Source organism: Sander lucioperca, chromosome 9 (assembly GCF_008315115.2).
Source record: "Sander lucioperca isolate FBNREF2018 chromosome 9, SLUC_FBN_1.2, whole genome shotgun sequence".
Classification (NCBI taxonomy): Eukaryota; Metazoa; Chordata; class Actinopteri; order Perciformes; family Percidae; genus Sander; species Sander lucioperca.
This window is the reverse complement of record NC_050181.1, coordinates 40,108,758-40,136,286: the sequence shown is the minus strand read 5'-3', so window position 1 is coordinate 40,136,286 and position 27,529 is coordinate 40,108,758. Positions and strand designations below refer to the sequence as shown.

Here is a 27,529-nt window from a genome sequence, read left to right as displayed (position 1 = left end):
TTGCTACTCCCTTAATTCTCTCTTTTTTCTTAATTGCCCCCATACCTCCTCTCCTCTTGCCTTTATTCACCTACTAGTAAGGTGTGATTAAGCCTTACTAGGCCAAAATGTCATAGATAAACAAAGGCACTTGTTACCTTTACATGGAGGGCATACAAATATCAAAGAGGAGGGTGGTTGTGGAGTGAGGCTTGAGATCTACAGTGAAATCAGCAATGAGGATGTGACGTATTGCCACCGCCCTCTGGTGGTGGTGGTCTGTCTGCACAATCATGCTTCAAATGTGCAACATGAGGGGTTTTAAAACTTTCAAATAAAACCATATTAATAATATTAAAGATCAGCTGGATTTTTCAAAAGCTTTGCCCTCTACCCCACGTAGGCCAGGAAATGAAAAGTCTATATTATTCACCGCTATTCAATACAATGACAATGTAGCTGCAGGAATATTTTGTATGTATGTATGCACTGTACGCCTACATATGTAGAGTATGCAGGTTTGTGTGTATGCATAAAATGAGATTACATGAGAGTAGATTAACTTCAACAATCTAGTACAACATGAATTATAACAAGAGTAAGCTTGGTTTTTCAACTATCCAGTTAGCAGGTTTATGTGTGTGAGTGTAAGAAAAATGTAGGCCTATGTAATACATAATGTAGGCCTAAATGGAGTCCTACTGCTTTTGCAACTGAAGGGGTTTTAAGTGAAAGAAGGGGCCCAGGTTTTGTCACTAAGGCCAGTTTGTCAAACGCGGTCCCCAGCCCCCTAGGGCTTGGACCCCTAATGCCCAAAATGCTACAGGTGATTTTTAATCACTTTTCTTTTTAATTTTTAAATTTTTAATTAGCAGGTTTTTGACAGTGGTGCTACTGAACCAACACAACATGACAATTGTTACAGTGAACAGTTTGCATGTTTGTTCTAATGTGGCATAATATTAGTTTATATTTCAACTTATATCAATTACATAAATTATAGTAGTTTAAGTGGGGTGAATGGTTATAGGAGAACTGGAGTGTGTTCAAAACTAATTCTATCAAGAATTCAACATTATATGTTAAATATTCTAAACACGTCTGAAATGAATAGTTAATACCTCTGTGTTGGTTTCAAAGCTTTGTGTCGACTCTACACAATATAAATGAGCTCTTTGAATGAATTGCAAATTTCAAAAATGCGTTATTTCCTGCCACGTAACGGCGCATGCGCATCACTCAGCTAACCATTTGGCTACGTGTACCCGGTGTGTGGAAGTGTTCAGGTATCGCATCTCTGCTGGGTAACAAGCTGCCATTAACACCTAAAACGCATTAAAAGAGCGGAATTATGGGAGGTGCGCAGAGTATGGAGATACCGGGAGGAGGCTCCGAGGGCTACCACGTCCTTCGGGTGAGTTCTTAGCTTGTACAGCTTGCTGTTAGTTGTTAGCTTAGCATCGGGTCAGACTCGGAGGATTCCCTGCTCTGTGTTGACGAGAGGCCGGGGATGACTGCTGGGGGCCTCCGTCTGAAAAAAACATGTCAAAAAATGTCGTGTGCGTTTGAGTTGTGTCAGAGTCACAGATCGTGTCTCGTTATGTTTTCTTTTTATGCCTGCCTCTTAACTAGTTAAATATGCTAACCACCACTGTTGGAGCTAGCCAAAGCTACAAAGCTACACTGAATGACAGCTGCCAAGCTGGTTTTGTCAATGCATCCGTTATCGAACACGCCCCTGTGCATAGTGCTTCTTCTCCCTTGTTTTGCAAAATTTGGACTAAGACGGCTCTATTAGCAAGCTAACACTGGAGAGTTAATGTCTTATTAATGTCGTCCTATTCCAAGCATCCAAACTTGATTTATCAGGAAAGTTAAGCGGTAACGTTAGCTAGATGCTCAACTGGACAACAGCACAGTTAAAGACCACAGGGGCACCGGTCCCATCCTGCCGGGACAAAACCTCTAATTATAACCGATTTGGCTGCATGTACGGTAATGGACATGGTGGTTACTACAATGGTAAGTTAGTTGTATGAATCTTAAATCATCCACGTTTGTTTTCCAAAAGTTGCTTACTTGGAAGCCACTGAAGACCCAGCTCTCTTGTATGTTGGTTAGCTCAGGTACAACCTGTTTCTGCTGTATAGAGTATCTCGGATACTTTTATTTACAAGACATTGATTTAAATGCAGAAAGTGACAGTGTGCAGTCCAGCAGCAGCTCAGGTTTTCTCTCATTTCTGTGCAGGTTCAAGAGAACTCGCCAGGACACCGCGCAGGACTGGAGCCTTTCTTTGACTTTATTGTCTCCATCAACAACACCAGACTGGTAAGGAAAGCCAGCAACTGTATCTGGTAGGATCAAATAAGGGACTGCGTGTTTCATGGTTGCCCCTCTGCTCCTCATCCTCCACTTTTCTACAGAACAAGGACAATGACACATTGAAAGACTTGCTGAAAGCCAGTGTGGAGAAACCAGTTAAGATGCTAGTTTACTCCTCAAAGACCCTGGAGCTGCGGGAGTCAACAGTCACCCCCAGCAACCTGTGGGGGGGCCAGGGCTTGCTTGGCGTCTCCATTCGTTTCTGCAGCTTTGAGGGAGCCAATGAGAATGTTTGGCATGTGCTGGTAAGTAACCCCAAAGTCTAGTCCATATTGTATTGTTTTATGTGGTACAATGGTAGTTTACTTATTCTCCCCCTCTATTTTTAACAGGAAGTGGAGCCTAATTCCCCAGCAGCCCTCGCTGGCTTGCGGCCGCACACTGACTACATCATTGGAGCCGACACTGTTATGAATGAGGTAGTTTATCAGCACTTTAGGTCCTTGCAACTGTCACTCCTGCACATTCTCCACCTGATAATGGTAATGGTAGTGATTGTGTGTCTCCTAATTTTATCCACTCTCTGTGACTTTATGCAGTCAGAGGACCTGTTCTCTCTGATAGAGAGCCATGAGGGGAAAGGCCTGAAGCTCTATGTGTACAACACAGACACAGATAACTGCAGAGAAGTGATCATCACACCCAACAGTGCCTGGGGAGGAGAGGGCAGGTAAATCAGACTTTTTGTTTCAAGTTATCAGTAGTATGCAATGTATCCATCTAGCTATCGTTCAAATCAAGGCATGCAGTAATCCACCAGCAAAGGCAGTGAAGAAGAAGACTGCAAGCAAACATGGATTTAAACAATAATGCATTTAAAATCAGCTTCACAGATGTTTTATGAGGAAAGAAATGCATTCAACACATTTGTTAGAGCTTAATGTGTTTTTGTTAGTAAACTGAATGTAAACATACATTTTGTTTTGTTAACACGACAACTCCACAGGGCACCTTTTTAAAAGGTGATGTCAATTTTTTGTTCCCAATATGTTTTCACTGCCCCCAAGTGGTCATAAAGGTTATTATTGCAGGTTTAAGAGTTGTTATTTTTGTAAGTCAACACTATTCTTCATGCATGTAGTTATTTAAGTTATTTTTTGCATCTGGCACCAGAACATGACATCCCCATTTCAATTTCCCAACACGCCAGGGGGAAAAGGCCATCAATATGCACACCACCAGGTCTATTTGAATCGCTGAAAAACTCCGACATATGGGCGGTCATTCAGTGCTCTGAAACCTGCAGGCTAATCTCAAAATGTTTGAATGAAAATCTTTAGGTTTGTCAGTTGGATTGTGAACTTTTTTTTCTCCCTTTTCCAGCCTTGGATGTGGGATTGGCTATGGATACCTCCACAGGATTCCCACTAGGCCTTTTGAGGAGGGGAAGAAGATCAGCTTCCCTGGACACTGTCCCAGTGAGCCCGTCAGTCCGCTGAAGGATGGATTCACTGAGGTCAGGACACACACACACACACACACACACACACACACACACACACACACACACACACACACACACACACACACACTATTGCCTCTCTACGCTGTTCAGCGTAAAACCCTCCTCTCAGGTGTGTGTGTGTGTGTGTGTGTGTGTGTGTGTGGCCTCAGTGTTCAAACTCTCTAAATGCAAGGACAGAGAGCAATACTGCTCGTTACAGTCAGTAGCATGTTTGGATGAATGTGACCTTATCTGTTTGACAACCATCTTCTATCATCTATCTTTTTCTCCCTTTCTTTTTAACATCTTCAGGTCCAGCTTTCAGCAGTGTCCCCTCCTCCTACTGCACCTGCTGTCCCCACTGGCCTTGAAGAAACACTGTCAGGCCTGTCGATCAGCACAGCTCCACCCTCCATGCCCAGGGAGCTGCAGACAGGTATTTCTGTTCTTACTTCCTTTCTTTTACACACATTCATTTACTCCAACAACAACACATCCATTATGTTTATTATATGACAGGGCTATGATTGAGAAAAAAAAAACAAAAAAAAAACTGTCACACTGTCATAGTCACTGTCTTTACTCCATAGATTTTAATGTGTTATTTGTGTCTTCCTCCCCTTCCAGGTTTGCCCACAGTTCCTCTGCTCCCCTCCTCCACCAGCCTCAGCCCCGCCCTCAGCCCACTCACTCCACTGAATCCTGCCACCACAGGCTTCATCCCCGCCACCACGCTACCAGGTGGGTGATTTCTCAAACGTACTCATTCAAAACACGCGTCATCAGTCTGCTGAGTCAGTGAGCTTTTCAACACCAAACATCTGGAAAATCCAGTGGGTGGCAGAGGCTCTACAGTTTTATATGGGTGTGTACACACCCTAACCCCGGAGGCGCCGCAACCCCCGCTATCAATCGCAGCCCTTTAAGTCAGTGCTTGATATTCCACCACCAGCTCTCCGCTCCGCTAAAGATACGCACGAGGTCTATTTTCATGCGAGTCGCAGGGCATTCGGACAGCCGGGCAGGAGGTAAAACAGCGAGAGTATCCAGTCAGTTTACCAAAAGACCCCCCCCAATATTGTTTATGTCTCCTCTACAACACCATGGACAATGAGAGATTCATCTTGGAGGTGGAAAAACATAATAAGACATCACACATTTTTTTTTTTAAGGACAACGCCAGGAAAGAGAAGGCATGGAGTTAAATTACAGGAGTACTTGGAGTGGAAGGTAGATACTAGCTAATCAACACGTAATTGTTCTGTAAAGTACTTCTAGAGACAATAAGTCGGGCAGTAAGACGCTCCGCTCCTGAGAAGCTCCCGGTGTGGTGTGGCGCAGCCGGAACGCAGCACAGATGCACCCAGTGGAGAATCGGGGTTACACAAAAAAAGAGAATGGTCTGCCTGAACTGCATCAGCCAATATCAAGTCTTATTGTGTTCACACTTTGTTGTTAAAAGCACAAGCCCCAACTATCAGTAAACAGAATTTATTGTTATATTTAAGCAGCTTCGACTCCCTGAACATAGCCAGTGTGTGAGTTCCTATCAAACTACTATCATAACAACACCAACACCTTTCCATGTGTTTATTCTGGTTATTGTTTATGTTGCCATAAACTGCCAGCTGTCTGAATTTCCACCTCTTCTTCATTGGATCTTGTTCACATAAAATGTCCCAAGTCATGTGTGTCACTCCTTAAAAGAGATTTACTCTTCTCAAATGTAAGTTCTCTTTTTGCCTACTTCGTTCCGAGTTTTGCCTTATTTTCTTTTCCAAAGTGGCTTCACTGCAGTAAAGGAGCATGAGTGGAATGTAAGTGCACTGGCACTTTTAAATAGAGCTGCAAAGATGAATCAATTAATCGATTAGTTGTCAACAATGAAATGAATCGCCAACTATTTTGATCATCGATTCATCGGTTTGAGTCAATTTGTATGGGGGGGGAAAAAAAGTACAAATTCTCTGACTCCAGCTTCTTTAATGTGAATATTTTCTAGTTTCTTCACTCCAGTAAACTGAATATGTTTGAGTTGTGGACTAAACAAGACATTTGAGTCATCTTTGCTTTGAAAAACACTGGACATTTTTCACCATTTTCTGACTTTTCTGACCAGACAGCTATTCAATTAACCAAGAAAATAATCAACAGATAATGGACAATGAAAATAATTGTTATTTGCAGCCTTCCTTTTTAAAAATGAATGAATAATGATAGTGCACCCTCATATGGCATTGTGTGTGTGGTTGTAGGTCTGATGTCCCTCCCAGGTGGCTTACCTCCGCTCCCCAACTTGCCTAACCTCAACCTGCCACTGCCAGACCTCAGTGCCGTGTCACTAGCAGGCACCTTACCAGTAGGAACTACAGGTAAATAAAGCACAGAAAACAAACTGAGACAAAGACAAATGTTTTCACTGGCATTTGAAGTTTTTTTGGAATTTGACTGTATTGTCCTGGAACTGTACATGTCTGTCTCTAAAGTAGCTGTATGAGACAAACTGGGTAACATGGTACATCCACCTCAGTATAAAGGTTCAGGGTTTCCGCGGGGTCTTAAAAAGTCTAAAATTTCAAAATCAAAATTTTAGGCCTTTTAAAAAGTCTTAAATTTGCTTAAGTATTGTGTTCTAGGTCTTAGATCATTTTAAACAGGTCTTCATTTTCCTACGTCCATGCAACGCTACCTCATTCTGCTCATTTCTTTAAATTCTGTGGCGTTGTAGTCCTTTCTTTAGCTAATCCAAATATAAATTTGCTGTATTATGACTACAAATGAGACCAACATGCAATTTACATTGCAGCCAATCAGCATTCGTGTTATTGGCGCGAGTCTCTTTCGGATTGTAGCACAAACCTAAAACGGATTTTATTCTTCATATATGGGGAAGTCCAAGTTTAGCGATACTTGACTTGAAAAAACTGAATTTATGGCTTAGTTGATGTTGTGATAAATTTAATTCATAATGGTCTTAAATTTGACTTGGTGAAACCTGCAGAAACCCTGAGTTTGTACTTAATAGTATAAATATATGTTCTGGGATTCAGAGCATATATGTTTGCACAAACTGAGTATATGGTCTCATACTTAGTATGACTTTAGACTTTACACTCCTTATACTCTGAATATAGTAATGCAGTCTGCATTCAGATTATATGCTCTATGACAGGTTCATGGATTTATACAAAACTGAATAAATTGTGTTCGATCCCAAGTCAATTGGAGATTATAGTTCTGTTGCCATACATGGCCAGGACATCAGGTCACATCTTACAAATATACTTCGAAGTATATGCTTATGAATTCTGTGAGGAGGTACAGGGTCCCTTTGTGTAAGCACAATCGCTACAAACATTTGTTTGTCCATCTGTCAGTTAAACTGATTAATGGGCCACTCTTGGAAGATAGACAGAAGGGTAGTGAGGCACTCCCATAACTGCAGGTCTTCTCCGACCGTATGTTTGATGGTAATTTCTGTAATTAGGTTTGTTTTGAGATGTATGCCTTTGTATTTTTGCAGTTCTTTACAGAGTGGATGGCTTTGTGACTAATTTGCTTGTTTGTTTTTATCTCAGGCTGATGTTTGCATTTGTGTTCTTATTTTATGTGTTTTATTGTGATGATTGGTTTTGATGTAGCAATTCCCTTAAAGGAATACAGTGGTGCTCATAAGTGTATGAACCCATGCTAAAGTTGACTAAAAAGAGGAATAAAAAAAAATCTAATTTTAAGTAAAATAGCCCCACATCATCACATACCCTTCACCATACCTAGAGATTGGCATGGGGTACTTTCCATAAGATCATCTCTCAATGCAAATCAAACCAGCTATTAGACTAACTGTAATAAAACCATGCCAATCTCTAGGTATGGAGAAGGGTATGTGATGATGTGGGGCTATTTTAATTCCAAAGGCCAGGGGAACTTTATCAGGATGCATAGTATCCTGGATCCATGAAATAACTGGACTTTAAAAATAAGAATCCGCCTGCCTCTATGGGAATTTAACATAGGGTTGTGTATACTTATGCCCTCTGTATTTTAAGTAAGAACATGTATTTATTTACGTTACATTATTCATTCACAAAGAAAATTGGTGTCCTTAAAGGTTGGATTTTTCCTCATTTTTTTAATTAAGGCATTAAGATCAATTTCCAAAAAAATATTTTTTTATTCCTCTTTATAGTCAACTTCAGCATGGGTTCATAAACTTATAAGCACCACTGCACTTCACCCTCGAAATGATCATGTGTACATCAATTACTCAGCCTGTGTTACCTTGGGGTTTTAAAGAAAAGTGGTTGTTTTTCTTGTATAGCTCCACGGTGAACGAAGAATTAAAAAAAAAAAAAATCTTTGTTCACCGTGGAGGCATGCGAGAAAAACACATTTTTCTTTGGATGTGGATCTTTTTTTACCTACCTATTCAAGGAAACACGGGTTGAGTAATTGATCTCTTTGAGGGTGAAGTATTCCTTTGATCCAAGACAATTTTTTCTGTGAGACAGACAACAAAGTAACCTTAACCTCTTAGTGAGAAAGCAAATAAGCATATATCCCAAAATTACTTTAAGTACGAGTGTGCAGTGTGGTTGTGAGGTTAATTTTAAATATAAATTCTAGCAAAAAAACCCGGCATCAACACATCTCTCTTGTTTTTCGTTCCTTTTTCTTCAGTCCCCCCTCTGGCCGCTCTCCCACACCTCAACCTCCCAGGTCTGGCCCCCTTACCCCCCCTACCCACCCTACCCATGCTTCCGTCCCAGCTGCCTCCTCTCCTCCCTCAGGGAATGGTCCCCCTCCTGCCCACCTCCATCCCCGCTCCCACAGCCTCGGTCACAGTCACAGCAGCGCCTATGGCCGAGCCCGCCGCCAACCCCACAGTCGCCACGGAAGCGGCCTCCACGAACGCCACGGAATCACCGGCCCCCACGGAAACAACACTAACGTCGTAACATGGGAAAGAAGATCCCACTTGCCATTAAACCAAAACACACACCCGGTTTCTCTCTCTCTCTCCCCCCCCCCCCCCCTCCGTCTGTCTTTCTTTCTCTGTGTTTTTCTATTTATTTGGCCAAGAGGACAGGCAGACAGCTGCACCAGTTCAGACACAGAGGTCGGCATGCTCCAGGTATGGGTGAGGAAGCTTGTGAGGAGCTTGTACATGAAAGTCGATGGAGAATTAATAGATATTTAGAATGGAGGATATTTGATATTTGGAGGTCTTTATTACCAGATTGTCATGGAGCTTGTCAAAGCCACTGTATGAGGAGGACGAGGTGTACTCTTCGGTTTGTAGTTTGCTTCGCTCTTCTGCTGTTACAACAAGGCAAAGAACTAGCTTCAGACTTTTCCCTTTCTGATCTGGCAAGCCTCTGTGTTTTACACTTATGTTTTTTTATATATGTATAAACAGTGTATGGGGCTGAACGATGAATCAAATTGAGTGAATTCCTTATATTATAAATGACTCAGAATGGAACAACTAATGACACCTAACTGGAAGCTGAGCTCGCAGTCCAGTCCAGAGGTCATTAAACTGGTCATACTGGAATAAACCAGGACAAAGATATTAGAAGTGGGCCTACAGTAGAAAAACATCCTTCACTGCTGCTTAAAACATAGGTTAAAGATAAAGGTAAATATGAATTAATGTTATAGATTTTTGGTCTTAACATCCAGCCCGTATATATGTAACCCTTTATTATGAGTTAATTAAACCCCTGAACAATAAGATTAATTTGATTGACATGTATACATTTTTGTTGAAATTGCTGTATGAGTGTCTCCACCCAATGAATGAATCTGCATTATTTTGCACCACCTTTTGTGTTTTGAAATGATTAGTCTGTCCCTTTGTATGTCTCCATTTATATCCAGAACGACAGTATCCATCTCTACTACACAGGGATGGTAAGAGCCTGAAGGCCATGCCAGAGGAGACAGATGTTTGCAGTTACAAGAAATACTGAGTAGGGTGTATGTGCTTGCTGCTGGGTGATCAGTAGGTAGGGTGAAACATGGGTGCAGGGGTATTAATTACACAGTGCGTCTCCTCCTGGCATGGTCAAAGCAATTTGGTAGGCAGTGATGCAGTACAACCACAAGGTGTCACTGTAACAGAACTTGATGAAAACATCTACACTGTGCACAGTGTGAGCAATAAAGCCAAATTAATTTTACATGATGCCTCTGTGTGTCTTTAAACCGTGTTTGTTGCTAGTCTTTTACAGTCTCAGTCCCCTCGTACACAAAAACGACAAAAAAAACAAGACCGTAAAGTTGTAATGAAGAGTGAGAGCGCACACAGTAAAGTCTGTCTATGAAAAGCCAAAAGGGTCTAATTAACCTGCTCAAGTGCCTGTCCTTAACACAGACTGGTGAAAAAGGCAGGTTACACTGATCACCTCCAAATTACAGGTGATAAATGAACAAAAAGACAGATGGAAAAATAAATGGTGAATAATTGTAAATTCTGGTGCAAAATAGACAAAACGTGTAAAACAATGTCGAGGAAGTCAGAAATAGTAAAGAACAAATGAATGAATAAATCAGATAAAATACAGAAACAAAGTTAGCAAATGCCTGTATAACTTGTAAAGGCATCAATGGTTATAGATGTTTCAAGTATGAGATTAACCGTGGTATGGGAGCAAATAATAGCTGTAATAATTTGAATTATATAAGCAATTAATTGTGAGATTCAATCACCACTGAATATTGAAATTTAAATGCCACTGAATGTATTGCAAACACCATCTATCTGAACTGGGATCCCTGGTAGCCTTGATGTTCAAGATTGAATATATCATGAATCTTGATGACAGTTCGAGGTATAATTTTTCAGCAAATCCAGCACTGTAATACCTCTGACTACTGTGACAAACGGTGTCTGTGAAGTTGTGTATAAAGAATTTGTGTATATTCTCACACATACTGTAGATATCACCTTCCTGTGCTCCACCTTATATTAAACACTTCTAGTCACGATGCATAACCCGCACAGAAAATATGGGTCACACTGCAGGAACTAAGACTTGTAAGGCAATTTTTATTGCATATGAATGACATGGCCTAGCATTGCAACCCCATCGCTAATGTAATCTGACACGTAGCTTGCTAACGTCTGTACTTGCATCTGTCTACACACGGCTCGTGGTATTATGCACTTGATGCTAGCACCCATTTTCTACTGTTCTTTTGTCAAGTAGAAGAGAAATTTAGACAGAAGGGGAGAAGTTTGTTTTATGCCTTACTGCACTCAAGTTGATAAAATTACAATTTATCAAACTGGACACACTTTACCTGTTCCATTGCACTTCATCACTTGCTGTGGGAGCAGTAAACCGTGAGCAGGTACTTCCTGCAGTTTAATCTGCCTATCAGGTTACTGAAACTACATCACTGTTTGGGTTTTTTTGTTCATCTAACGGCTCGCACATAAAAAAAATAAATTAAAATTAATTAAGACTTTTAATGCAGGCAAGAGTGCAGTGAGAAGATAAGACACCACAACTTGCTGTTAACTTCTCCCACTTGTCTTTTTATCGGACATCTAGTTGCATGCGTGCTTTGGGCAGAGTTCAGGTTAGCTTGTATGTGAGAGGGTTTTTATAATGCCACACACAGGTACAGGTTGGTGTTTTATTTACACGACAACAACATTTGGATATATCCACTTGCTTTCTAGCTGCAGTGAATCATGCTGCAACACAGCCAAACTGGAGCGTGCCCAGTTCTACTGGCATGAACAGGTGTGGTCAATTCTCACTACACAGCATACTGGGACTTTGCTCCATATAAGGTCTGTTGAACTTGTACATGAAAGTAAACAAAAACCTCATGTGGACAACGTGTGCGTGCGTGCGTGCGTGCGTGCGTGTGTGTGTGTGTGTGTGAGAACGTGTTGTTCCTCTTAACACAGTTCAAGTATGCGAGGTGAAAACCATTCGCACGTTAAAAACTAAAAGCAACATTTATAGCAGCAAACTGAGAACAGCTTTCAGGAGGAGAAACAAATAAACGGAGCAAAGTGAGACACTGGGAAGCAAGGATAAGCCTCATTATTATGTATTTGCTAGTGAGTAATGTCTCCTGCACATGAAATGTACACTAAATTCTGTGTCCCGACAGCTGATCAAGTCCCTCAGTTCAATCCAATTCTCTTCAGGCAGGTTGAGGACATCAATGACAACATGGTACTGTAATACTCTGCTGTTTGAAACATTTTGACTCTCATCTGAACAACGAAAATGGATTAAAACAGATTTACAGATCCACTTCCTGTAAACCCAGTTGTAGATCTGAATTGCTTTGCAACTTAACGAAAATGTGAACTGAGGATTTGGCTAGTGATAAGTTCAGAACAAGCCCACGCTGTAGTACTTCATGCCAAATTTATAAAACCAGATTAGCATTATCTGGACCGGAAGTGCAAATCAACCCCAGAAATTTAATCTGGAACTATTTTTTTCACATTTAAGTGAATCCCCATCATGTGCAGAGGGACTTCAAGGGTAAATTCAATGACCCCATCGCTTTGTACCTCATAACAATGGATTGCAGAGTATACTTGAGCAGGTAGCCCATATTTAATACACAGACACTCATACCATCTCTGCAACACACACCTGTTCACCCCTTTCTTCTGATCCCCGCTGGTCAACGCCACCCTCATATCAGCAACAAGAGAACATCTATAACAGTGGCTTTATGCTGAAGAAATTCTAAGCCATCTTGTGAAGTGTATTATGATGGGCTAAACGAGGTGGACAGGGCATCTAGGAGCTCCTACAGCTGTTGAAATGTCACCTAAGGGGCTTATTTAATAAAGTCCATAAAGAAATCCTCTAGATTCATCATCTTCTGGCTCCAAACAATGCCGAGCCTGTCTTTCTATTCTTGCCCCTCTCTCTTTCCTTTCTATTTTCCAGTTATGTTCTTTCCCCTATCTCACGCAGTTGAGTTCAGGGGCACAACTCTGTACAACATATGCAAAGTGAGTATCCCACTTGTACTTCTTAACTCTTTTCCATCTCATGCTCTACATTTAATTCCACTCTGTTGCTTATTCGACCATTTGGGAACAGCTCAGGTAAAAAAAAAAAAAAAAATCCACATCCATTATCCTCAGATTCCAACAATCCTGCCTTGAGATTGGCCAGAGGGTCCTGTCAGTTATGTTGAGAGAGCCAGTCAGTAGGTAGAGAGAGATGAGGCGGAGGGCTGCAGGGAGCCGGAGGAGTTTGAACGTCTCATGTGAGGGAGGAGGTAGGAGTCCGAGCACAGTTGGTGAACATCGAACCGGTCCTCCTTGCGGTAGGCCAGACAGCGCCGTATAAACGCCTGCAGAGCAAAACATTATGAAATGAGCTGCAGGCTGGGTGTGTGTGTGTGTGTGTGTGTGTGTGTGTGTGTGTGTGTGTGTGTGTGTGTGTGTGTGTGTGTGTGTGTGTGTGTGTGTGTGTGTGTGTGTGTGTGTGTGTGTGTGTGTTTGTAGACTCATATTTACTTAGAGATACTGTACCTTTTGTTAAATTAGTAGCAAACACTGGGCTTTAAACTGTTCTTTTTATAGCGACACGTTAGAGATGATTCAGATATTCCAGCATGTGCCAACGTGTCATTGGATAGCCCAAATAGTTTGAAAGCTCTGGAGGACATTAATACTTAAATTAAAGTAAAATTGCAACACACCAATGTCTCAATTCAGTTATTCTTACACCTACTAGGGATTGGGGGAACCATAGACTGTACTGTATATAAAGATGGACAACACATCTCCACTTCCTCCTACTGAATAAAAGTGAAGCCAAAATATCCCGGATACGGGCAATGCCATCTTGTAATTTTGGAGCCAGAGACTGCGCAGTAGTGATTGGGTGGTGGAGCCACAGTATCAAAGTCCCGCCCATTCACCCGCCCGACCAATCGCGAGTCAATCACAGCAGTTTCACCCTGTTTTTATAGCATCAAATAACTAATAAAAAATGAACACTTTAACAAACATCAGCTTGATCAGCTACCTAAAACTACAGGAACCATCTCTGGGTAAAATGTATTTGATGTGTACTTTGATTTTTTAGTTTGTCCCATCTGCTAACATGGAGGGGGGGGGGGATTTATGACCTATACTGCAGCCTGCCACCAGGGGGCGATCAATATGTTTTGGCTTCACTTATCCAGTCTATATGCATCAACCCCTGGGCAGGATGATGATATATACTTAAGTTGTTCATACTGATGTTACCAGCCATTTAATGTCCCTGGTTGTGTTTTGACATATTACTCAGAAGGGCTGCTTTATGGCATTTTTGGATTGACAGGATTTTTTGATATTTCAGGTATTTAATTAACTGGACCCCAAAACAGACATTCCCATGTGACAAGTTAAGCTATAAATGTTTCTTTATAGTTGAAATTAGAGAAATTGACCATATCAGGATATATAGAAAATTGAGAAAGATTTTATCCATAGTGTCCACTCCTTAATCCTTTTATGCCAATAGTTGGTTTAAGGTAATGAGAAGATGCTATTTACATGGTAACTTGTAAGTCAAAATATCAACTTGATTGGATTAATACTGGAATACTGCATTCAATATAAAACATAGCCATCATGCAGTCTGAGAAAACTAGCAATGACAGTAGTTACACGAGTGGAAATAACTGGAGGTGTCAAGCATTTCTAAGCAGAATGTGTACAGTAAAACCAGCATACTGGTCCTTGTCTCAATACACATACAGTACACACTGATGTGTGTTACCTTGGCCTCTGTGCTAGCCTGTGGTTTGGCAGGGAACTGGACCTCTGTGGCTTTGAGGATGGTGTTTTCCTGGAGAATATCCTGCTGTGACTGGTTGTGACCAAACGGCTGGGAAAACAAAACGCATCAAATCACCAACAATCCGATGTCTTTTACATCGCTTCAACGATTGTAACTGGAACCTGCACAACTAATTCACTAAGAAGAAATCTCTAATGTACAAAATCTTCTTTTTTCCCCGCCACAACTCAAAGCAATGCCTCTGAGACGGGACCTGAGTGGCCCGACACAGTCATTGTATCCATGTTGAACAAGCTACTGAAGGTGTACAGTATATGGTCTTGTATGAGTTCATTAGCCTTCTCCAAAGTGTAGCAGGTGATGTTTAGTGTTGTACCTTGCGTCCGTAGAGGCACTGGAAGAAGATCACTCCCACGGACCAGACGTCAACCTTGTTGGAGATTTTAGGTGGCTCCTTCCCCACTACAAAACACTCTGGAGGAAGGTACCTGAAACACACACACACACACACACACACACACACAGAATGCAATCAATGTCATACAATGTAATATAGAGTTCATACACATTTTTTCAAATCAGACTCCTAGACTTTCCTATGATTATTTCATACCGTACAAGTGGTAGGTATTTAAATGTACCATACGTAATATGTCTGCCGTTAGGGGTCTCTCTCAATCGAAACAGACTTTTTGATGACAAAGGTTATACGACGCCATTGACAGGCGACGAAACGCTTCGTGTCATTGCTTAAAATTGCAGATTGCTCTGGGTTTGAACATTTTTGGGATAATGTAAGTACACAACTAAACAAAATGTATAACAAAGGTATAGTCGTTTTTAGACATTTTAATGCAGAAATATTACATGCGATATATATTTCAGGTAATTCCTTGACTATTACTTGCGCAATCCACTGCCCATAGTAATGAGCGAATAGTACGGGATTCTGCGATTTGCTACAAGAAAATGGTCAGAAATACAATAATGTGTGTTGAACCTTAAAGACCGACCATAAAAACCCACATTACTGTCCTCCTGCGAGGGGTATTGGTGTGTGCGTGCGTCTTACCAGTAGGTGCCTGCTCCCTGTGATGTGAGGTCCATCCCGTCCACACCATAGTTATCATCATCCATAATCTTTGATAGGCCAAAGTCTGTGATTTTGATTTCTCCGCACGCAGTACCATCCACCAATAAGATGTTACCTGCACACCACACAAGACGGTGAGACTCAGTAAAGTGTGTGTGTGTGTGTGTGTGTCAGAGTGATTGACACAAGATCAGGTTTAAATTCAGGGAATGATTAGTTTGAACTACAGCAGCATCACCAACTGTACTGCACTGTAAACGGTTTTCATCAGATTCCAGTTGTATACCAGACTGATCTCATGAAGTGGCGTATGTATGACACGCCAATTCGTATGCCAGTATTGCCGTGTTATCAAGACGCATACTCGCCGTTTAGCGTGTTTATCAACGCCGTTTGGCCTCCATTGACTTACATTACCTTGCGATTGCGCGTGAATTTACGCCGAAGCGAGTAGTATGAAAGGGCGAAAATCCGCGTGGGGAGGTTGGTCGTGGTGGAGGATGGGTCAAACACAGGACTTTTACCCAGGAGGGCGGCGATCATGTCCCGCGTGTGACGTTTTCGTGGCCCGTGTGTGATGTTTCCTTTCCACGTTTGTTCCTTTCCTAAACCCAACCGGTTGTTCCTTTCCTAAACCCAACCGGTTGTTCCTTTCCTAAACCCAACCGGTTGTTCCTTTCCTAAACCCAACCGGTTGTTCCTTTCCTAAACCCAACCGGTTGTTCCTTTCCTAAACCCAACCGGTTGTTCCTTTCCTAAACCCAACCGGTTGTTCCTTTCCTAAACCCAACCGGTTGTTCCTTTCCTAAACCCAACCCGAGTGTGACGTTTCCTAAACCCAACCGTAGCCTCGCGATAACACGCCATATGGCTTTAGAAAGTGGCCTGTATGTTGATGCTGTGACGTTGCAGACTGCCGTCCGCTGTATACAGCGTAGACATACACGCAGATAGCTCAAAATGCGTACAGATAACACACCACTTGGCTTTAGGAAAGTGGCATGTATGTTTACGCAAAGTCATGATGTGTATACATTTAATGCTATGTATGTTTTATCCAAAAACCTATGGAGCACGTGACCCACCAGGTTTGAGGTCGTAGTGGATGATGGGGGGTTTGATTTCGTTGAGGTAGCGCAGGGCGCTGACAATCTGCATGACAATGGAGCGTGCCTCCTTCTCCGACATCAGCTTGTTTTGCTTCAGGTAAAAGTCCAGGTCGTTGCCTTCGCAGAACTCCAAAACTGTACAGAACCTGGGAGAGCAGAGGACAGGATGGACACACGGTTACATACAGGAGAAAAACATCTAATCCAACAACTGAATGTGAACAAATCAAGGTCAACACTATCATCAATGTATTGATCCCGAAGCAGAGATCAACTGCTTATCCAGTTTCTTTTAAGAGCTGGAAGGACTAAAGGCTAAGAGGAGACATTTCCCTTCCCCTTCCTCCACATAGGAGGTCAGGGGTCGGAGGCAGGGCTTTCTGCTACTGAGTGAGCCAGACTTAAGTTTCCAGTCATGAGTGTGAGCTACTCAGTTCCCCAAGGAAAGCTTTACCAACATGGTACAATATGAGCTGGGCCTACGCTCAACCTTTGTACTCAACATAGAGACGGGTTCATCTGTTATCTGGACAAATATCGGAACTATGGCTACCACATTCTTTAACTCTCTTTTGGGTACGGGTGACTGAAGTTCACATGCTTAGTTAAAGGGTAACTACCGTTTTTGTGTCTAAGTGACTGATAGGAACAACAATCTTTGAAATTGGTCCAGTATTAAGCAAGATCGCTGCAGTCGGCAGCGGTGTTACAAGCTACAATGCACAATAGGACAATTGTCCAGCTTGTATTTACCTTCACAAAAGTGCTGGTTTTGCCACTGACAGGCTCAGATTAATATTCTAAATGTCTGACAATATTATGGAAAGGATTTCTAAGGAGGTCGACCCTTCTGTTAAAGAGTAAGATCCTTTTTTCAAACATATAAACATCCGTTTATATGTTTCGCGTTTGCTAAACCCACCAGACTCCATGTAAATAAACAGTAATTTTAGCATCGCAAAATACACTTCATTCAAAGTCGACAGAAACAAAATAAAACTATGAAAAGCCATTTTGGGTCATCTTCCCACTTTTCCAACCATCACAACTCTAGTTTTGGTTGAAATAAACACGTAGTTTACCGATTTACATGTAAAAATATGTTGGCTCTATACACGCTAAAAGTATTGCTTTTTTAAATGAAGTCTGGTGGGTTTAGCGCTAGCGACCTTAGAGCTGTTTCTGGGTAAACAGAGAGGTGTCAAAGAGGTTTTAAAGATCTAAAAGAACTCCTATTGTACGGGCATGTTGATGCTGAATCATGCATTTTTCTGTGAACTGCTTTTACTATTTCCCAATCTGAACACCCCTATGATGTATGCTGTTACTTGTAGCAACCACTGACGTAGAGCCTTCAGGCAGAATTCAAACAACTCGTGCATTATTGGAATATTTACTGGGTAGGGCCTTTTCTCAAGGTTTGAATCTTACTGATGTGCACCACGTTTTTTCAAAACCGCTGTAAAAATGTTTAACCCCGTGCTGGGGGATCAACAACCTCAGGATATTGTCAACCCAGCAGGGCTGCAGCTGGCAGAGGTCAAAGGTGACTCACGTGTCAGTATCCAGAGAGAAATAGTCGTATAGTTTGACTATTCTGGGATGGTCCAGCTGCTTGTGTATCCGGTACTCCCTGCATGCATGCCTGGAAGGAAATAAATGTCAACGTAGTGTGCGTGTAGCGGGGGAAACAGTTTGTTTTTGTGTATCTTAAGTTGTGTTTGTGTATATGAGACCTACTTGTGGTAGTTCTCCTTTTTCTCCTCTCTCCAGTTCTTGTTGAGTTGGTGGATTTTAACAGCTGCGTATCGCTGCTCAAACAAGTCAAAAGCCTGAGTGTGACAAGAAAATGCACACGTTTGTCTCCAATATTTTGTAGAATAGGGAAGAAAAAAAAAATATTCCAACTACACAGACATTACCTTATAGACTTCACTGAAACCGCCCCTGCCCAGCAAGTGCAGCAGCAGGTACCTCTCATTCAGGGTAGGATGGTCTTTAAAACTGTGTGAGGAGACACAATATGGTTTGTTTTATGGTTGCTTGTATCCGACTCTTGTTATCTTGTAAACAAGCACTTTGCAAAGATGATTTTTATTGCACTTCCATATTTTTACATCTATGTCTTTCAACTATAGAAGACAGTTCTGTTACTTAAATGTTTTGGACTGACAGAGTAAACTAAATGTCTTGAGAATGGAAAAAGATTATGATTTACACCTATTAGGCGGGTTTTTAATCCCAGTCTTAACCATTATGCTATTTGGCATGTTATGGTACTGTATTTAGAACGGACTTACGCCGAGCTGTCCTCGTTGTTTATCCTCTTCAGCTCTCTGATATGGAGGTTCCTCACCCGCTCCAACCGCTCCAGTTCCGCCTGGATCTCAGCTTCCTCCTGCATAAATACATCATATGAGATCCTTTTCCTGTGTAAGGATTCATGCACCTAATACACATGTATACAATCAAACAATTTAGGACTCCAGCGGCCATTTAAAACTGAATGCATAACCATCTATGCATTCTTTTGATTAGAGTTTCAGTGTTTCAATGTACATTTTGGCCATTTCACTAGATAACAATGCTTTATGGTCACAATATGTTGTTATCGATTACATTTTTTTTGTGCTACTGACCTTCTTCAGATGTCCAAGGCGAAGCTTGAAGATCTCTTCCTGCTCGTGGTACTCAGCGAGGGTCAGTCTGCCAAAATACAGACAACTCAAAATCTCCAGGCAGAAAAGAAATCTCAAAAAACTCACTTCATTTTGGGCTGCAGGAGTGATGATTATTCAACTCAAAGTCATTTTCCAAGGATTTATTTAAGCCTCCGATTGAAGAGGAACTGGGAAGAAAAGGGTATCTAAAAAGGAGGCCTGTGATGTATTGCTCCTAAAAGTTCTACAGTCAAAAATATAGAAATGGGACAATCATCCCTCTCATTCTTTATGGTCCAGCATCCTTCAGTTTTACATTGACGGTATGTAGCCATTTCAGTGTACTTACAGTTGGGGCAAGGAGGGCTTGAGGAAGGGGTCAGAGTCATTGCCGTTGACCACCTTAGTTTTGCGCTGCTTGGGTTCAGAGGTGGAGGCCACCGAGAGGGAGGGAGATGCAGGGTTTGGAGGCTTCCTCTTGGCCAGCAGCTTCCTCTGTCGCTCTATCTCCTCCCTCTGCTGGTTGATGCCCTCCTGTTGCCTGCACAGAGAAGAGGACACAGAGGCGTTGGGAATGGGTCTTATGGGTAGTGCTGTAGCAGACAATAAACAGCCTTTCATATTTTTTGCACCTAGCTGTGAAGTGAAGCATGCACAGAATATCCACTCAAAAGCCACTGTATTTCTGACCCTGCAACACGGTGTAAGAGCGCAAAGCTCAATGCAAAATCTAAAAAGTAATATGCTGAAATGCATGTCATTGGATAGAACACTATGCATGAGTTTGCAGTCTCTCACTTGATCAGGTTCTGGAATGCGTATCCGTCCGTCCACTGCTCCGTGTAGGACGCTCCGTGTCTGACAGTGGTGAAGTGACCGAGACGGAGACGGTCCTGCATGCTCTTCTCACGACACGACTGCTTCTCCTGGGTGCTCTGCTCACAAAAACAGGCAGACATTAGAAAAACAAAATGTGAAAAGTGACAAGCCCTCACCTATAACCTCTCTCAACCCAGACTAAATGTGTGCTTCATTTTATAAGTTAAATACATATTAAAGCCCCATTCAGGAATATTTCAATATCACTGGATCACTTGACTGTACTTGATCACTTGAGCTGCACTGTTGGTGCAGCTCTACGCTCCAGCCCAAAATGGTGGAGGCCTAGGGGAAACATGCAAATATCTACCAACCCAAAAACCGAATTTTCCCCTAAGGATTTGCCCAAAGCAGAGCTAAAACACCAAAGAATATTGGACCTTTTGTCAGAAAAGGCGTTGCTCCATATCTGTTGCATGTGTAAGTACGCACGTTTCAAATCTTTTACATCGCCAACACATTAGGTGTACAAACATGACAATAGGGCAGGGCGAATTGACAATATACAGTATATCGTCAAAACAATATAAAAATGTCTATGAGATATATTTTTCTACATTGTTTCTATTGCGACGGCGAAAATCAGCGGCCAAACGGCGTTACGTCATTTGGACGATGCTTTACATTCTGTTACTTGCACGTGGTTTTTTTTTCTTTAACCAAATGTACAGTGAACACACAAAAGGGTGCATGCATGCAAAGACAGATACCTTCTCTACAAGCAGTTTCTTGCTCATAGTGATGCACTTATTGAGCCTCTCCTTGTATTTCTCCAGGAGTTTTTGCTGTTCATCTATCTGTCTCCGCAGGTCACAGTTAGCCTGTAAAGGAAAGACAGCAGGGACTGTATTACGTTTGGTTGTGTAGTAGAGTTTAGATTCTCGGCCCGAGCCCGAGCCTGACCTGAGTTATTTTCCGCCACTATCCTCGGGCCGGGCCGGACCCTTGATCAAGCAATTTTTTTTTTTTTATCCATTACCTATTCAGCCTAATTGGGTGGGGAGAAAGCTATGCCATAATCAGAAATATTATAAATATGTATATATAAGCTATATAAAAGTAACAAATGTGTACAAAATTTAGGCTGCAGTTACAAAATGCAGCACTTCATGCGCGGAGTCTCCTCCTCTCGCACGCATCACACCGGGCCTGCTGTGCTGTATTGTGTATCTTAAGTGCAACATGGAGCTTGAAGATGTACGTTTCTTCATTCGGATCCACTTGCGATCCGTTCCATTCTGAATAAACAAACAGCGCAGTTTACAGGCTTTGTCCTTTTTGCATTATTCTAAACAGATTTCTGCAGTTCAAACAACTCTGAATTGTAGTTGAGAACGTCAGTTATAACGGCCCACGTATTAAAAAAGTGTCGGGTTTAAAATCGGGCTCGGGCTCATAATTCCAGTTAATGTGTCGGGCCGGGCCGGTCTCGGACGCAACGTGCTCGGGCTCGGGTAGGTTCGGGCTTGATTTTTTGGGCCGATCTAAGCTCTATTGTGCAGGTATACACATAATACAAACCTGACCTGATAACCTGTTGTACATTAAGACAGTTGTCCTCTTATGCACTCTCCATCAAAACTCAGTTTATGGATGCTGGACTCACCCTGAGCAGGTCATCTATTCGCCCCTCTTTTTTTTCCAGGTCCAGACTCTTGTTGCTCTCCAGAGCAGCAAGTTTCAGGCCTGTTAACTCCGTCTAAAAGATTCAGACAGAGAGGTACCATTCAGAGGTATATCAATAAATGTACAATGAAGTCTGTCATGTGAGTGATTCATGTATGCGTCACATTACCTGGACACACTTGCTGGAGGAAGCTTTAGGATTGTGTTCCCCAAAACACAGACTTGTAGGAGAGGAGCTATTCTGCCGGACCTACAGACCAAGTGGTATTTTTTTTTTTTAATCTTGTAATAACACACAGAGACTCACATCCACCTCATGTGCAAATAGCCCATCAATAATACTTGTGTAAAGCATTCTACTGTTTGTGAAACACTCACGATTGAGCCTGGGGCAGAGTGTGAGTTCTGTGGAGAGCGACGAGTCGATGGAAGGCCTCTGACTGGACTGGAACCATTTCCACCCTGGAACTTTGCAGAGAACATGGGCAAACTTAAAAATTGGGTTCAAAAATAATAAGGATCATACCATTTTGGGAATGACGGGAGTTGCTGTAATACTCACGTCAAAGTAGTCGCTGATCTTGGGCCCACGTGTGGAAGTCTTCCCTGCATAGAAAATTGAACAAAGATTTAATGCAGAAATGCATAGATGCCTACATTATACTGATTTCTTGCAGGTGTCAGTCATACCTTGACTACTCTCTGAATAGGTTTCAGCTTTCCTTTTCCTCCCTCTGGACGATTCAGAGTGCTTCTTCTCCGGGGTCTGTGAATCGATATGAAATAAGAGAGAAAGAAGAGGCATAAATCCCTTGTGTTTTACCTAACAAAGCTGGTTTGAGTGGTGGTGTTCAGCAGGAAGAAAGAGTACATACTGAGTAGGCAGGGGAGCTCCCTCTTTTCAAATCAGAGTTCTTGGGAAAAAAAGAGAAGGAGAGGTGGAGGTAATGGGAGAGAGAAAGACAAGTAGGCAGTAGGCTTGCCGCGGTAGTAGATGTTTCCAGTGTTACAAGGTGGTCGAGCATACACCGATTACATTATTCGCCCACCACCCCCACCGTTGTTTTGTTTTTATAGAACTAAAACCCATGCAGTTGATTTTCGCGTGTCAGCGCCCACGTTCATCAAAAAAAAAAAAAAAACTAATTGTAAATCCTAAGCTTGTTGTCAATAATACTGCTCCGTATAGTGGCAGCAGCAGCAGCAGAGTCGCAGCACAGAGTAACAGGAGTCATGTAGAGAGTAGAGAGTTTACCGACAAGACAAAGCAAATATTCAGCAATATTTTAGATTTAAACCCAATGCTAATGGGGAGCCTGATAAGATTAATGAGGCAATCTGTAAACCGTAAACTCCGGCAGCCACCTTGCAGCCAGAATGCGCCACAGAACAACGGCATCCCTATTGGGCAGACCAAGGATGTACTGAGAACATGCAACTGTGTATAACCAGGCTTTAATTTTTTATATCTGTGTAATAAAGTAAGTAATATTTAATTTCAATTGAATTTGTTCGGTCTTTTCAAAATAAATTAACAGTCACCCATGCCCATTGCAAAAATGACTATGTCTGTGTGTGTCTTACCTCTGACTCCTTGTCGCTAGATGAGCCCAGACTGCCATAGCTGTGGTTAGAGGACTCATTGGCCAGACCCTGCACAGAGTGAGAATTTAAACAAATAAGTGAACAGATACAATATAAAAATAGTCTCCACAGGTGTATGGTGCTATCAAAGTTTTGCAACCTGATGAAATGTAAACAGTGAAACGAAGCCTGAGTGCAGTGTGACACGTCTGATAGGAATCCAGATCTTCAGTTGTTAGGTGTGTCACTTGGCTCTTTTCCACCACATGCCAATTTCCAGGAACGCTGCATCCTTTTTAAGGAAAATAGGAACTTTTACCTGCTTTTCCACCATGAGAACCTGGGTGTGGTTTTTATTTCCTGCCTCCAAAAATCCCCTGTTGCTCAAGCAGTACTTTCTGAGGGCCTAGGAACTATCATGGTGGAGTTAGTCACTAAAGTTAGTCACTGGCAAACATGAGCCTCAAGACTGCTACAACTTGTGTACGGCATTCTTTCTGATGCAAGCACTGGTTGTCGCTTCTATTGATATTAGAACTTGAGATTGGAGATTTCGTGTACTGACATATTGATACAATGCAGCCAACTTTTTGAGTAGTCTCAAAAAAAGTGTTGTCTTGTGAGCAAACATTGTGACTAAAACCGCGGCCGACTGTGTTTGTGTGTGTTGTGCGACGTATCTCAAAAACAAGGCTTCAGTTTTTCTGTATTGCGGTTACCTTAGCACCTCCACTGGTGCTCCCTGTGCTGCCTCCTGTGTTGCCAGTGACAGCTCCTGTGAACCTGGCCTCCAGCAGCTCCTGTCTCCTGGGGTCCAGGCTGTGCAGCTCCTCCATGGGGCCTGACACAAGGGGATCAACAGAGTAAGGTTAGACGCTTTCATTATTGTCATTACAAGCAAAACGGCAGTGACAAGTACAAGGAATCAGAGCTATTGAGCCCTGAACCTTTTCTCTGTGACCAAATTACGAAAAAGGAATAAAAATGGGCAAAGAGAAGGAACAGAGGACAGTATCTGGGGGAGGATTAGTGAAAATTAGAGTGATTACAGGATAAAAATAGAAAAATGTATTTGATTCAGTCAGCTGGGCAGTAGAGGTAGCTCTTTAAAAGATGCACTTTCATGCTACGATGGAAGATACTGCAGATGAGTGACACTGCATTTCTAACTTAAGCAGGAAGGTCATTCTCCCACTGGGAAGTCAGGAGGGAGAAGAGTCGAGGCCGGCCTGAGCGAGTCTCCCAGTTTGTCAGCACAAAAATCTTCAACCGGTCGAGCCCTTATATTTTCTCTCAAGTTAGACCGTCACAACGGCCTCATTGCACAGTGCTAAACTAGTCTGTGATATTTAGGGATCCCAATTCCTCCGAAGCCTTGCAGGTAGAGCACAACACCAGCTTTCCAGTTTTCTTTCAAAGTCACATCTTTCTACAAGCTGCACAGGCAATGAGGAATACATTTGGGCCTTTCAGCTGTAATGTCGCTAATTCAAAAGCTACACATGTGCATCAATGTTACTAATGCTGCTGAGACAAGACACAGCTTTTGTTTAAACAGGTCAAACTGCCTTTTGCCTAGTTTTACATTTACATTTCCTCATGATATAGCTAACCAGATTTGCAGATATCAGAGTGGTAGACCAAGCCATACATCTGAACTACAATATTCATGAAATGATTCTCACAGAAGCAGTGGCCTAAACATATATGCTGCCTGACGGGGCCTTGTTCTATGACAACTGGTTTCCAGGGAGAGACACACTGGTCCTCTGCTCCCCTGACTACTGCTGAAAGTGTTTGTTTCCTTATTGGACATTTCCTGGCTGTCATCTTTACATAGCTTCTGGCACAGGAGCAAGCCCTAAAAGGCATAATAGCCATTATGAAGCCCATGAGCAGTGAAACAGAGAGCAGAGCACACAACAAGGCCTGTGTGAGGTTATTTAAGGACAGCGGAGAGCTTAATTAATCCATACAGCTAGAGCTTCATATTACAGCATTATTTTGTATGTTAGTAAATTAGTATTTCACGTTAGACGTCTATGGTTGAAAATGAATTATTAAACGATTACCTCTGTACAGTAATCATAACGCATTTATGGTCGTTCTTACTAACTTATTTACATCATCGCTGTCTAAATAGTTTTAGAACATATCATGTCCTGTAATTGTTATACTTAGCTAGAAGAGTATAACTAATTGCTCCCACTTGTGATCACTGTTTTGTTTTGTCACATCACATTCAGCAATACCGAGTGAATAAAGTCTCAAACACATGTCAAAAAACAGATGCATCCAAACTGGCCAAAAGGGTAAAATCCAGGGCCTGCTCTCAAGTTTATAGCAGTGGGAGCATGCATTGCAATGCATTAATTGGATGCATGCATAGCTACGTTGTTTAATATCCAACTCGATGCTGTTGATAGGGGGGCATTTGCAAACTGCTACAAAAACACTGTTATCGCATCAACAGCTACGAGTAACAAGAAATCATGTAAGCTTACATACAAAACAAGCTAGCGCTTCCTTTGTGCAAACATGATAGCTTGCTGCTACTTAGACTGGCCATCAACTGATCTGACAGCTGACGTTTGGCTTCCAATTCACGGCATCAGTGAACTTGACATCCATTTTTACTTCAACAAACGTTAGCTCGACACGGCCAAAATAATCCACTTCTCCTGGAAAGGACACACTTTGAGGAAGAATATGAGTCAGTCGTACACTTGGCGAGCTAATTTACCTTCCTTGCTCTTTGCGGTCGCCGTTATATGTTGTTGAGAAATCGTTGGGGACGAGGAGAGCTGCGACCAAGATGGCGTCGCCTCCAAACTTCCACCACCACTTCCACTGTTACTTTGGACACTCATGAAGCCACTTTACCGCCGAGTGGAGCCAGCGTACACACTGCCGTTCGTGGAAATCCCAAACTTGCGTCCATCGATGACACCTGCTGTAGCCAAACAGCCCAGGAAACGTTGAGTCCTAGCGTTTTTGTGTTGCTAGACGTCTCGCATTTTGTGACCCGTGCGGGTCCTGCGGAGGAGCGGCTTCTTTAGAGACTCGCTGAAACGGATCCAATGTAACCTTTGCATGATGACCGCCCCGCGCGCCTGTCAGCATCCAGTTCGCGAACGGAGCTTTGATTCTAGTAGGCGAGGCTATCGCGAGGCTGGCGCGCACCTAGCAGCGCGATGGGGGATGGCATGACACAGAAACAGACACTGATCTGGGATCATTTTAACCTCCTTCAAACTAGCCATAGGTTGACTGTTAGGCACATCTCAGCGTCGACCTGAGAACAGCCTCTTGTTTTGGTGAAAACAACAAACACCCCGAAAAAAATGGCCGAAAGTTCTTGTCTGCTTGAGGAGAACGACAGAAAACAGGAAAACATGCGCGCGCATACACACAACATATATACGCACGCACGCATGCACACACACACACACACACACTTTATATATATATATATATATATATATATATATATATATATATATATTACATTATATATTATAATATATAATGTAAATGTATAAGTTATGCATAGATACACGTGTGTATGACTGAGTAGATGTGCAAGTTGGGGGGGGGGGGGGGAGGTGCAGGTGGGAGGATAGTGATGTGGTCTGGGCTATAAGGTCTTTTGTTCCAAATTTGGTGCAGTGCATCAAAATGCCTTTGCCTTCTTGTAGGGTAGCATACAAAAAACGCACACATACACAGACTCTTTAACTCTTTGGCCTACATCTTATTATTACACTCCTGTCTAATTTATTTTGAAAACAATACATTTCTTTAACATGAAAATACATTTACTGTAACCCAGACTGTGAGATGAGAGTTGGCAAATATGTGTCTTCCCTGATACAGACAAAATATGTAATCTATAATAGCCTAATTTGAAAAGTAAATTCTAAGGTAATTTCATTGGTTCAGATGAAGTATTTAACTGATAGTAAATGCACTGTAAGTAC

The 27,529-nt window shown here is 42.1% G+C and overlaps 2 protein-coding genes across 5 annotated transcripts; one reads left to right on the top strand and one right to left on the bottom strand.

Annotated features, from left to right (window-relative positions):
• The first annotated feature begins 1,196 nt into the window (after nucleotides 1–1,196).
• LOC116055109 (Golgi reassembly-stacking protein 2-like) lies at nucleotides 1,197–9,995 on the top strand. The gene is made up of 10 exons (XM_031306897.2): nucleotides 1,197–1,393; nucleotides 2,230–2,310; nucleotides 2,406–2,609; nucleotides 2,697–2,783; nucleotides 2,904–3,034; nucleotides 3,688–3,820; nucleotides 4,121–4,244; nucleotides 4,436–4,549; nucleotides 6,064–6,180; nucleotides 8,489–9,995. Exons 1-10 carry the CDS (start codon nucleotides 1,331–1,333, stop codon nucleotides 8,764–8,766), a joined length of 1,332 nt encoding a protein of 443 aa, XP_031162757.1. The 5' UTR covers nucleotides 1,197–1,330; the 3' UTR covers nucleotides 8,767–9,995.
• Nucleotides 9,996–10,842: 847 nt separating this feature from the next.
• Nucleotides 10,843–26,857, bottom strand: LOC116055107 (serine/threonine-protein kinase tousled-like 1-B). 4 transcript variants are annotated; one of them, XM_031306892.2, is made up of 22 exons: nucleotides 26,293–26,856; nucleotides 24,269–24,390; nucleotides 23,550–23,618; nucleotides 22,841–22,879; nucleotides 22,656–22,731; nucleotides 22,528–22,571; nucleotides 22,344–22,427; nucleotides 22,135–22,215; nucleotides 21,946–22,038; nucleotides 21,050–21,160; nucleotides 20,259–20,395; nucleotides 19,810–20,001; nucleotides 19,440–19,506; nucleotides 19,101–19,198; nucleotides 18,723–18,804; nucleotides 18,541–18,632; nucleotides 18,356–18,445; nucleotides 16,777–16,946; nucleotides 15,671–15,806; nucleotides 14,975–15,086; nucleotides 14,578–14,685; nucleotides 10,843–13,156 (listed from the first exon to the last, which is right to left on the bottom strand). In XM_031306892.2, exons 1-22 carry the CDS (start codon nucleotides 26,417–26,419, stop codon nucleotides 13,007–13,009), a joined length of 2,280 nt encoding a protein of 759 aa, XP_031162752.1. In that variant the 5' UTR covers nucleotides 26,420–26,856; the 3' UTR covers nucleotides 10,843–13,006. The 4 variants fall into 4 exon arrangements, with proteins under 4 accessions (XP_031162752.1, XP_031162751.1, XP_035861531.1 ...); XM_031306891.2 differs by having other exon boundaries at nucleotides 22,344–22,433; nucleotides 26,293–26,855; XM_036005638.1 differs by lacking the exon at nucleotides 22,841–22,879 and having other exon boundaries at nucleotides 26,293–26,857.
• Between the last annotated feature and the right edge of the window lie 672 nt (nucleotides 26,858–27,529).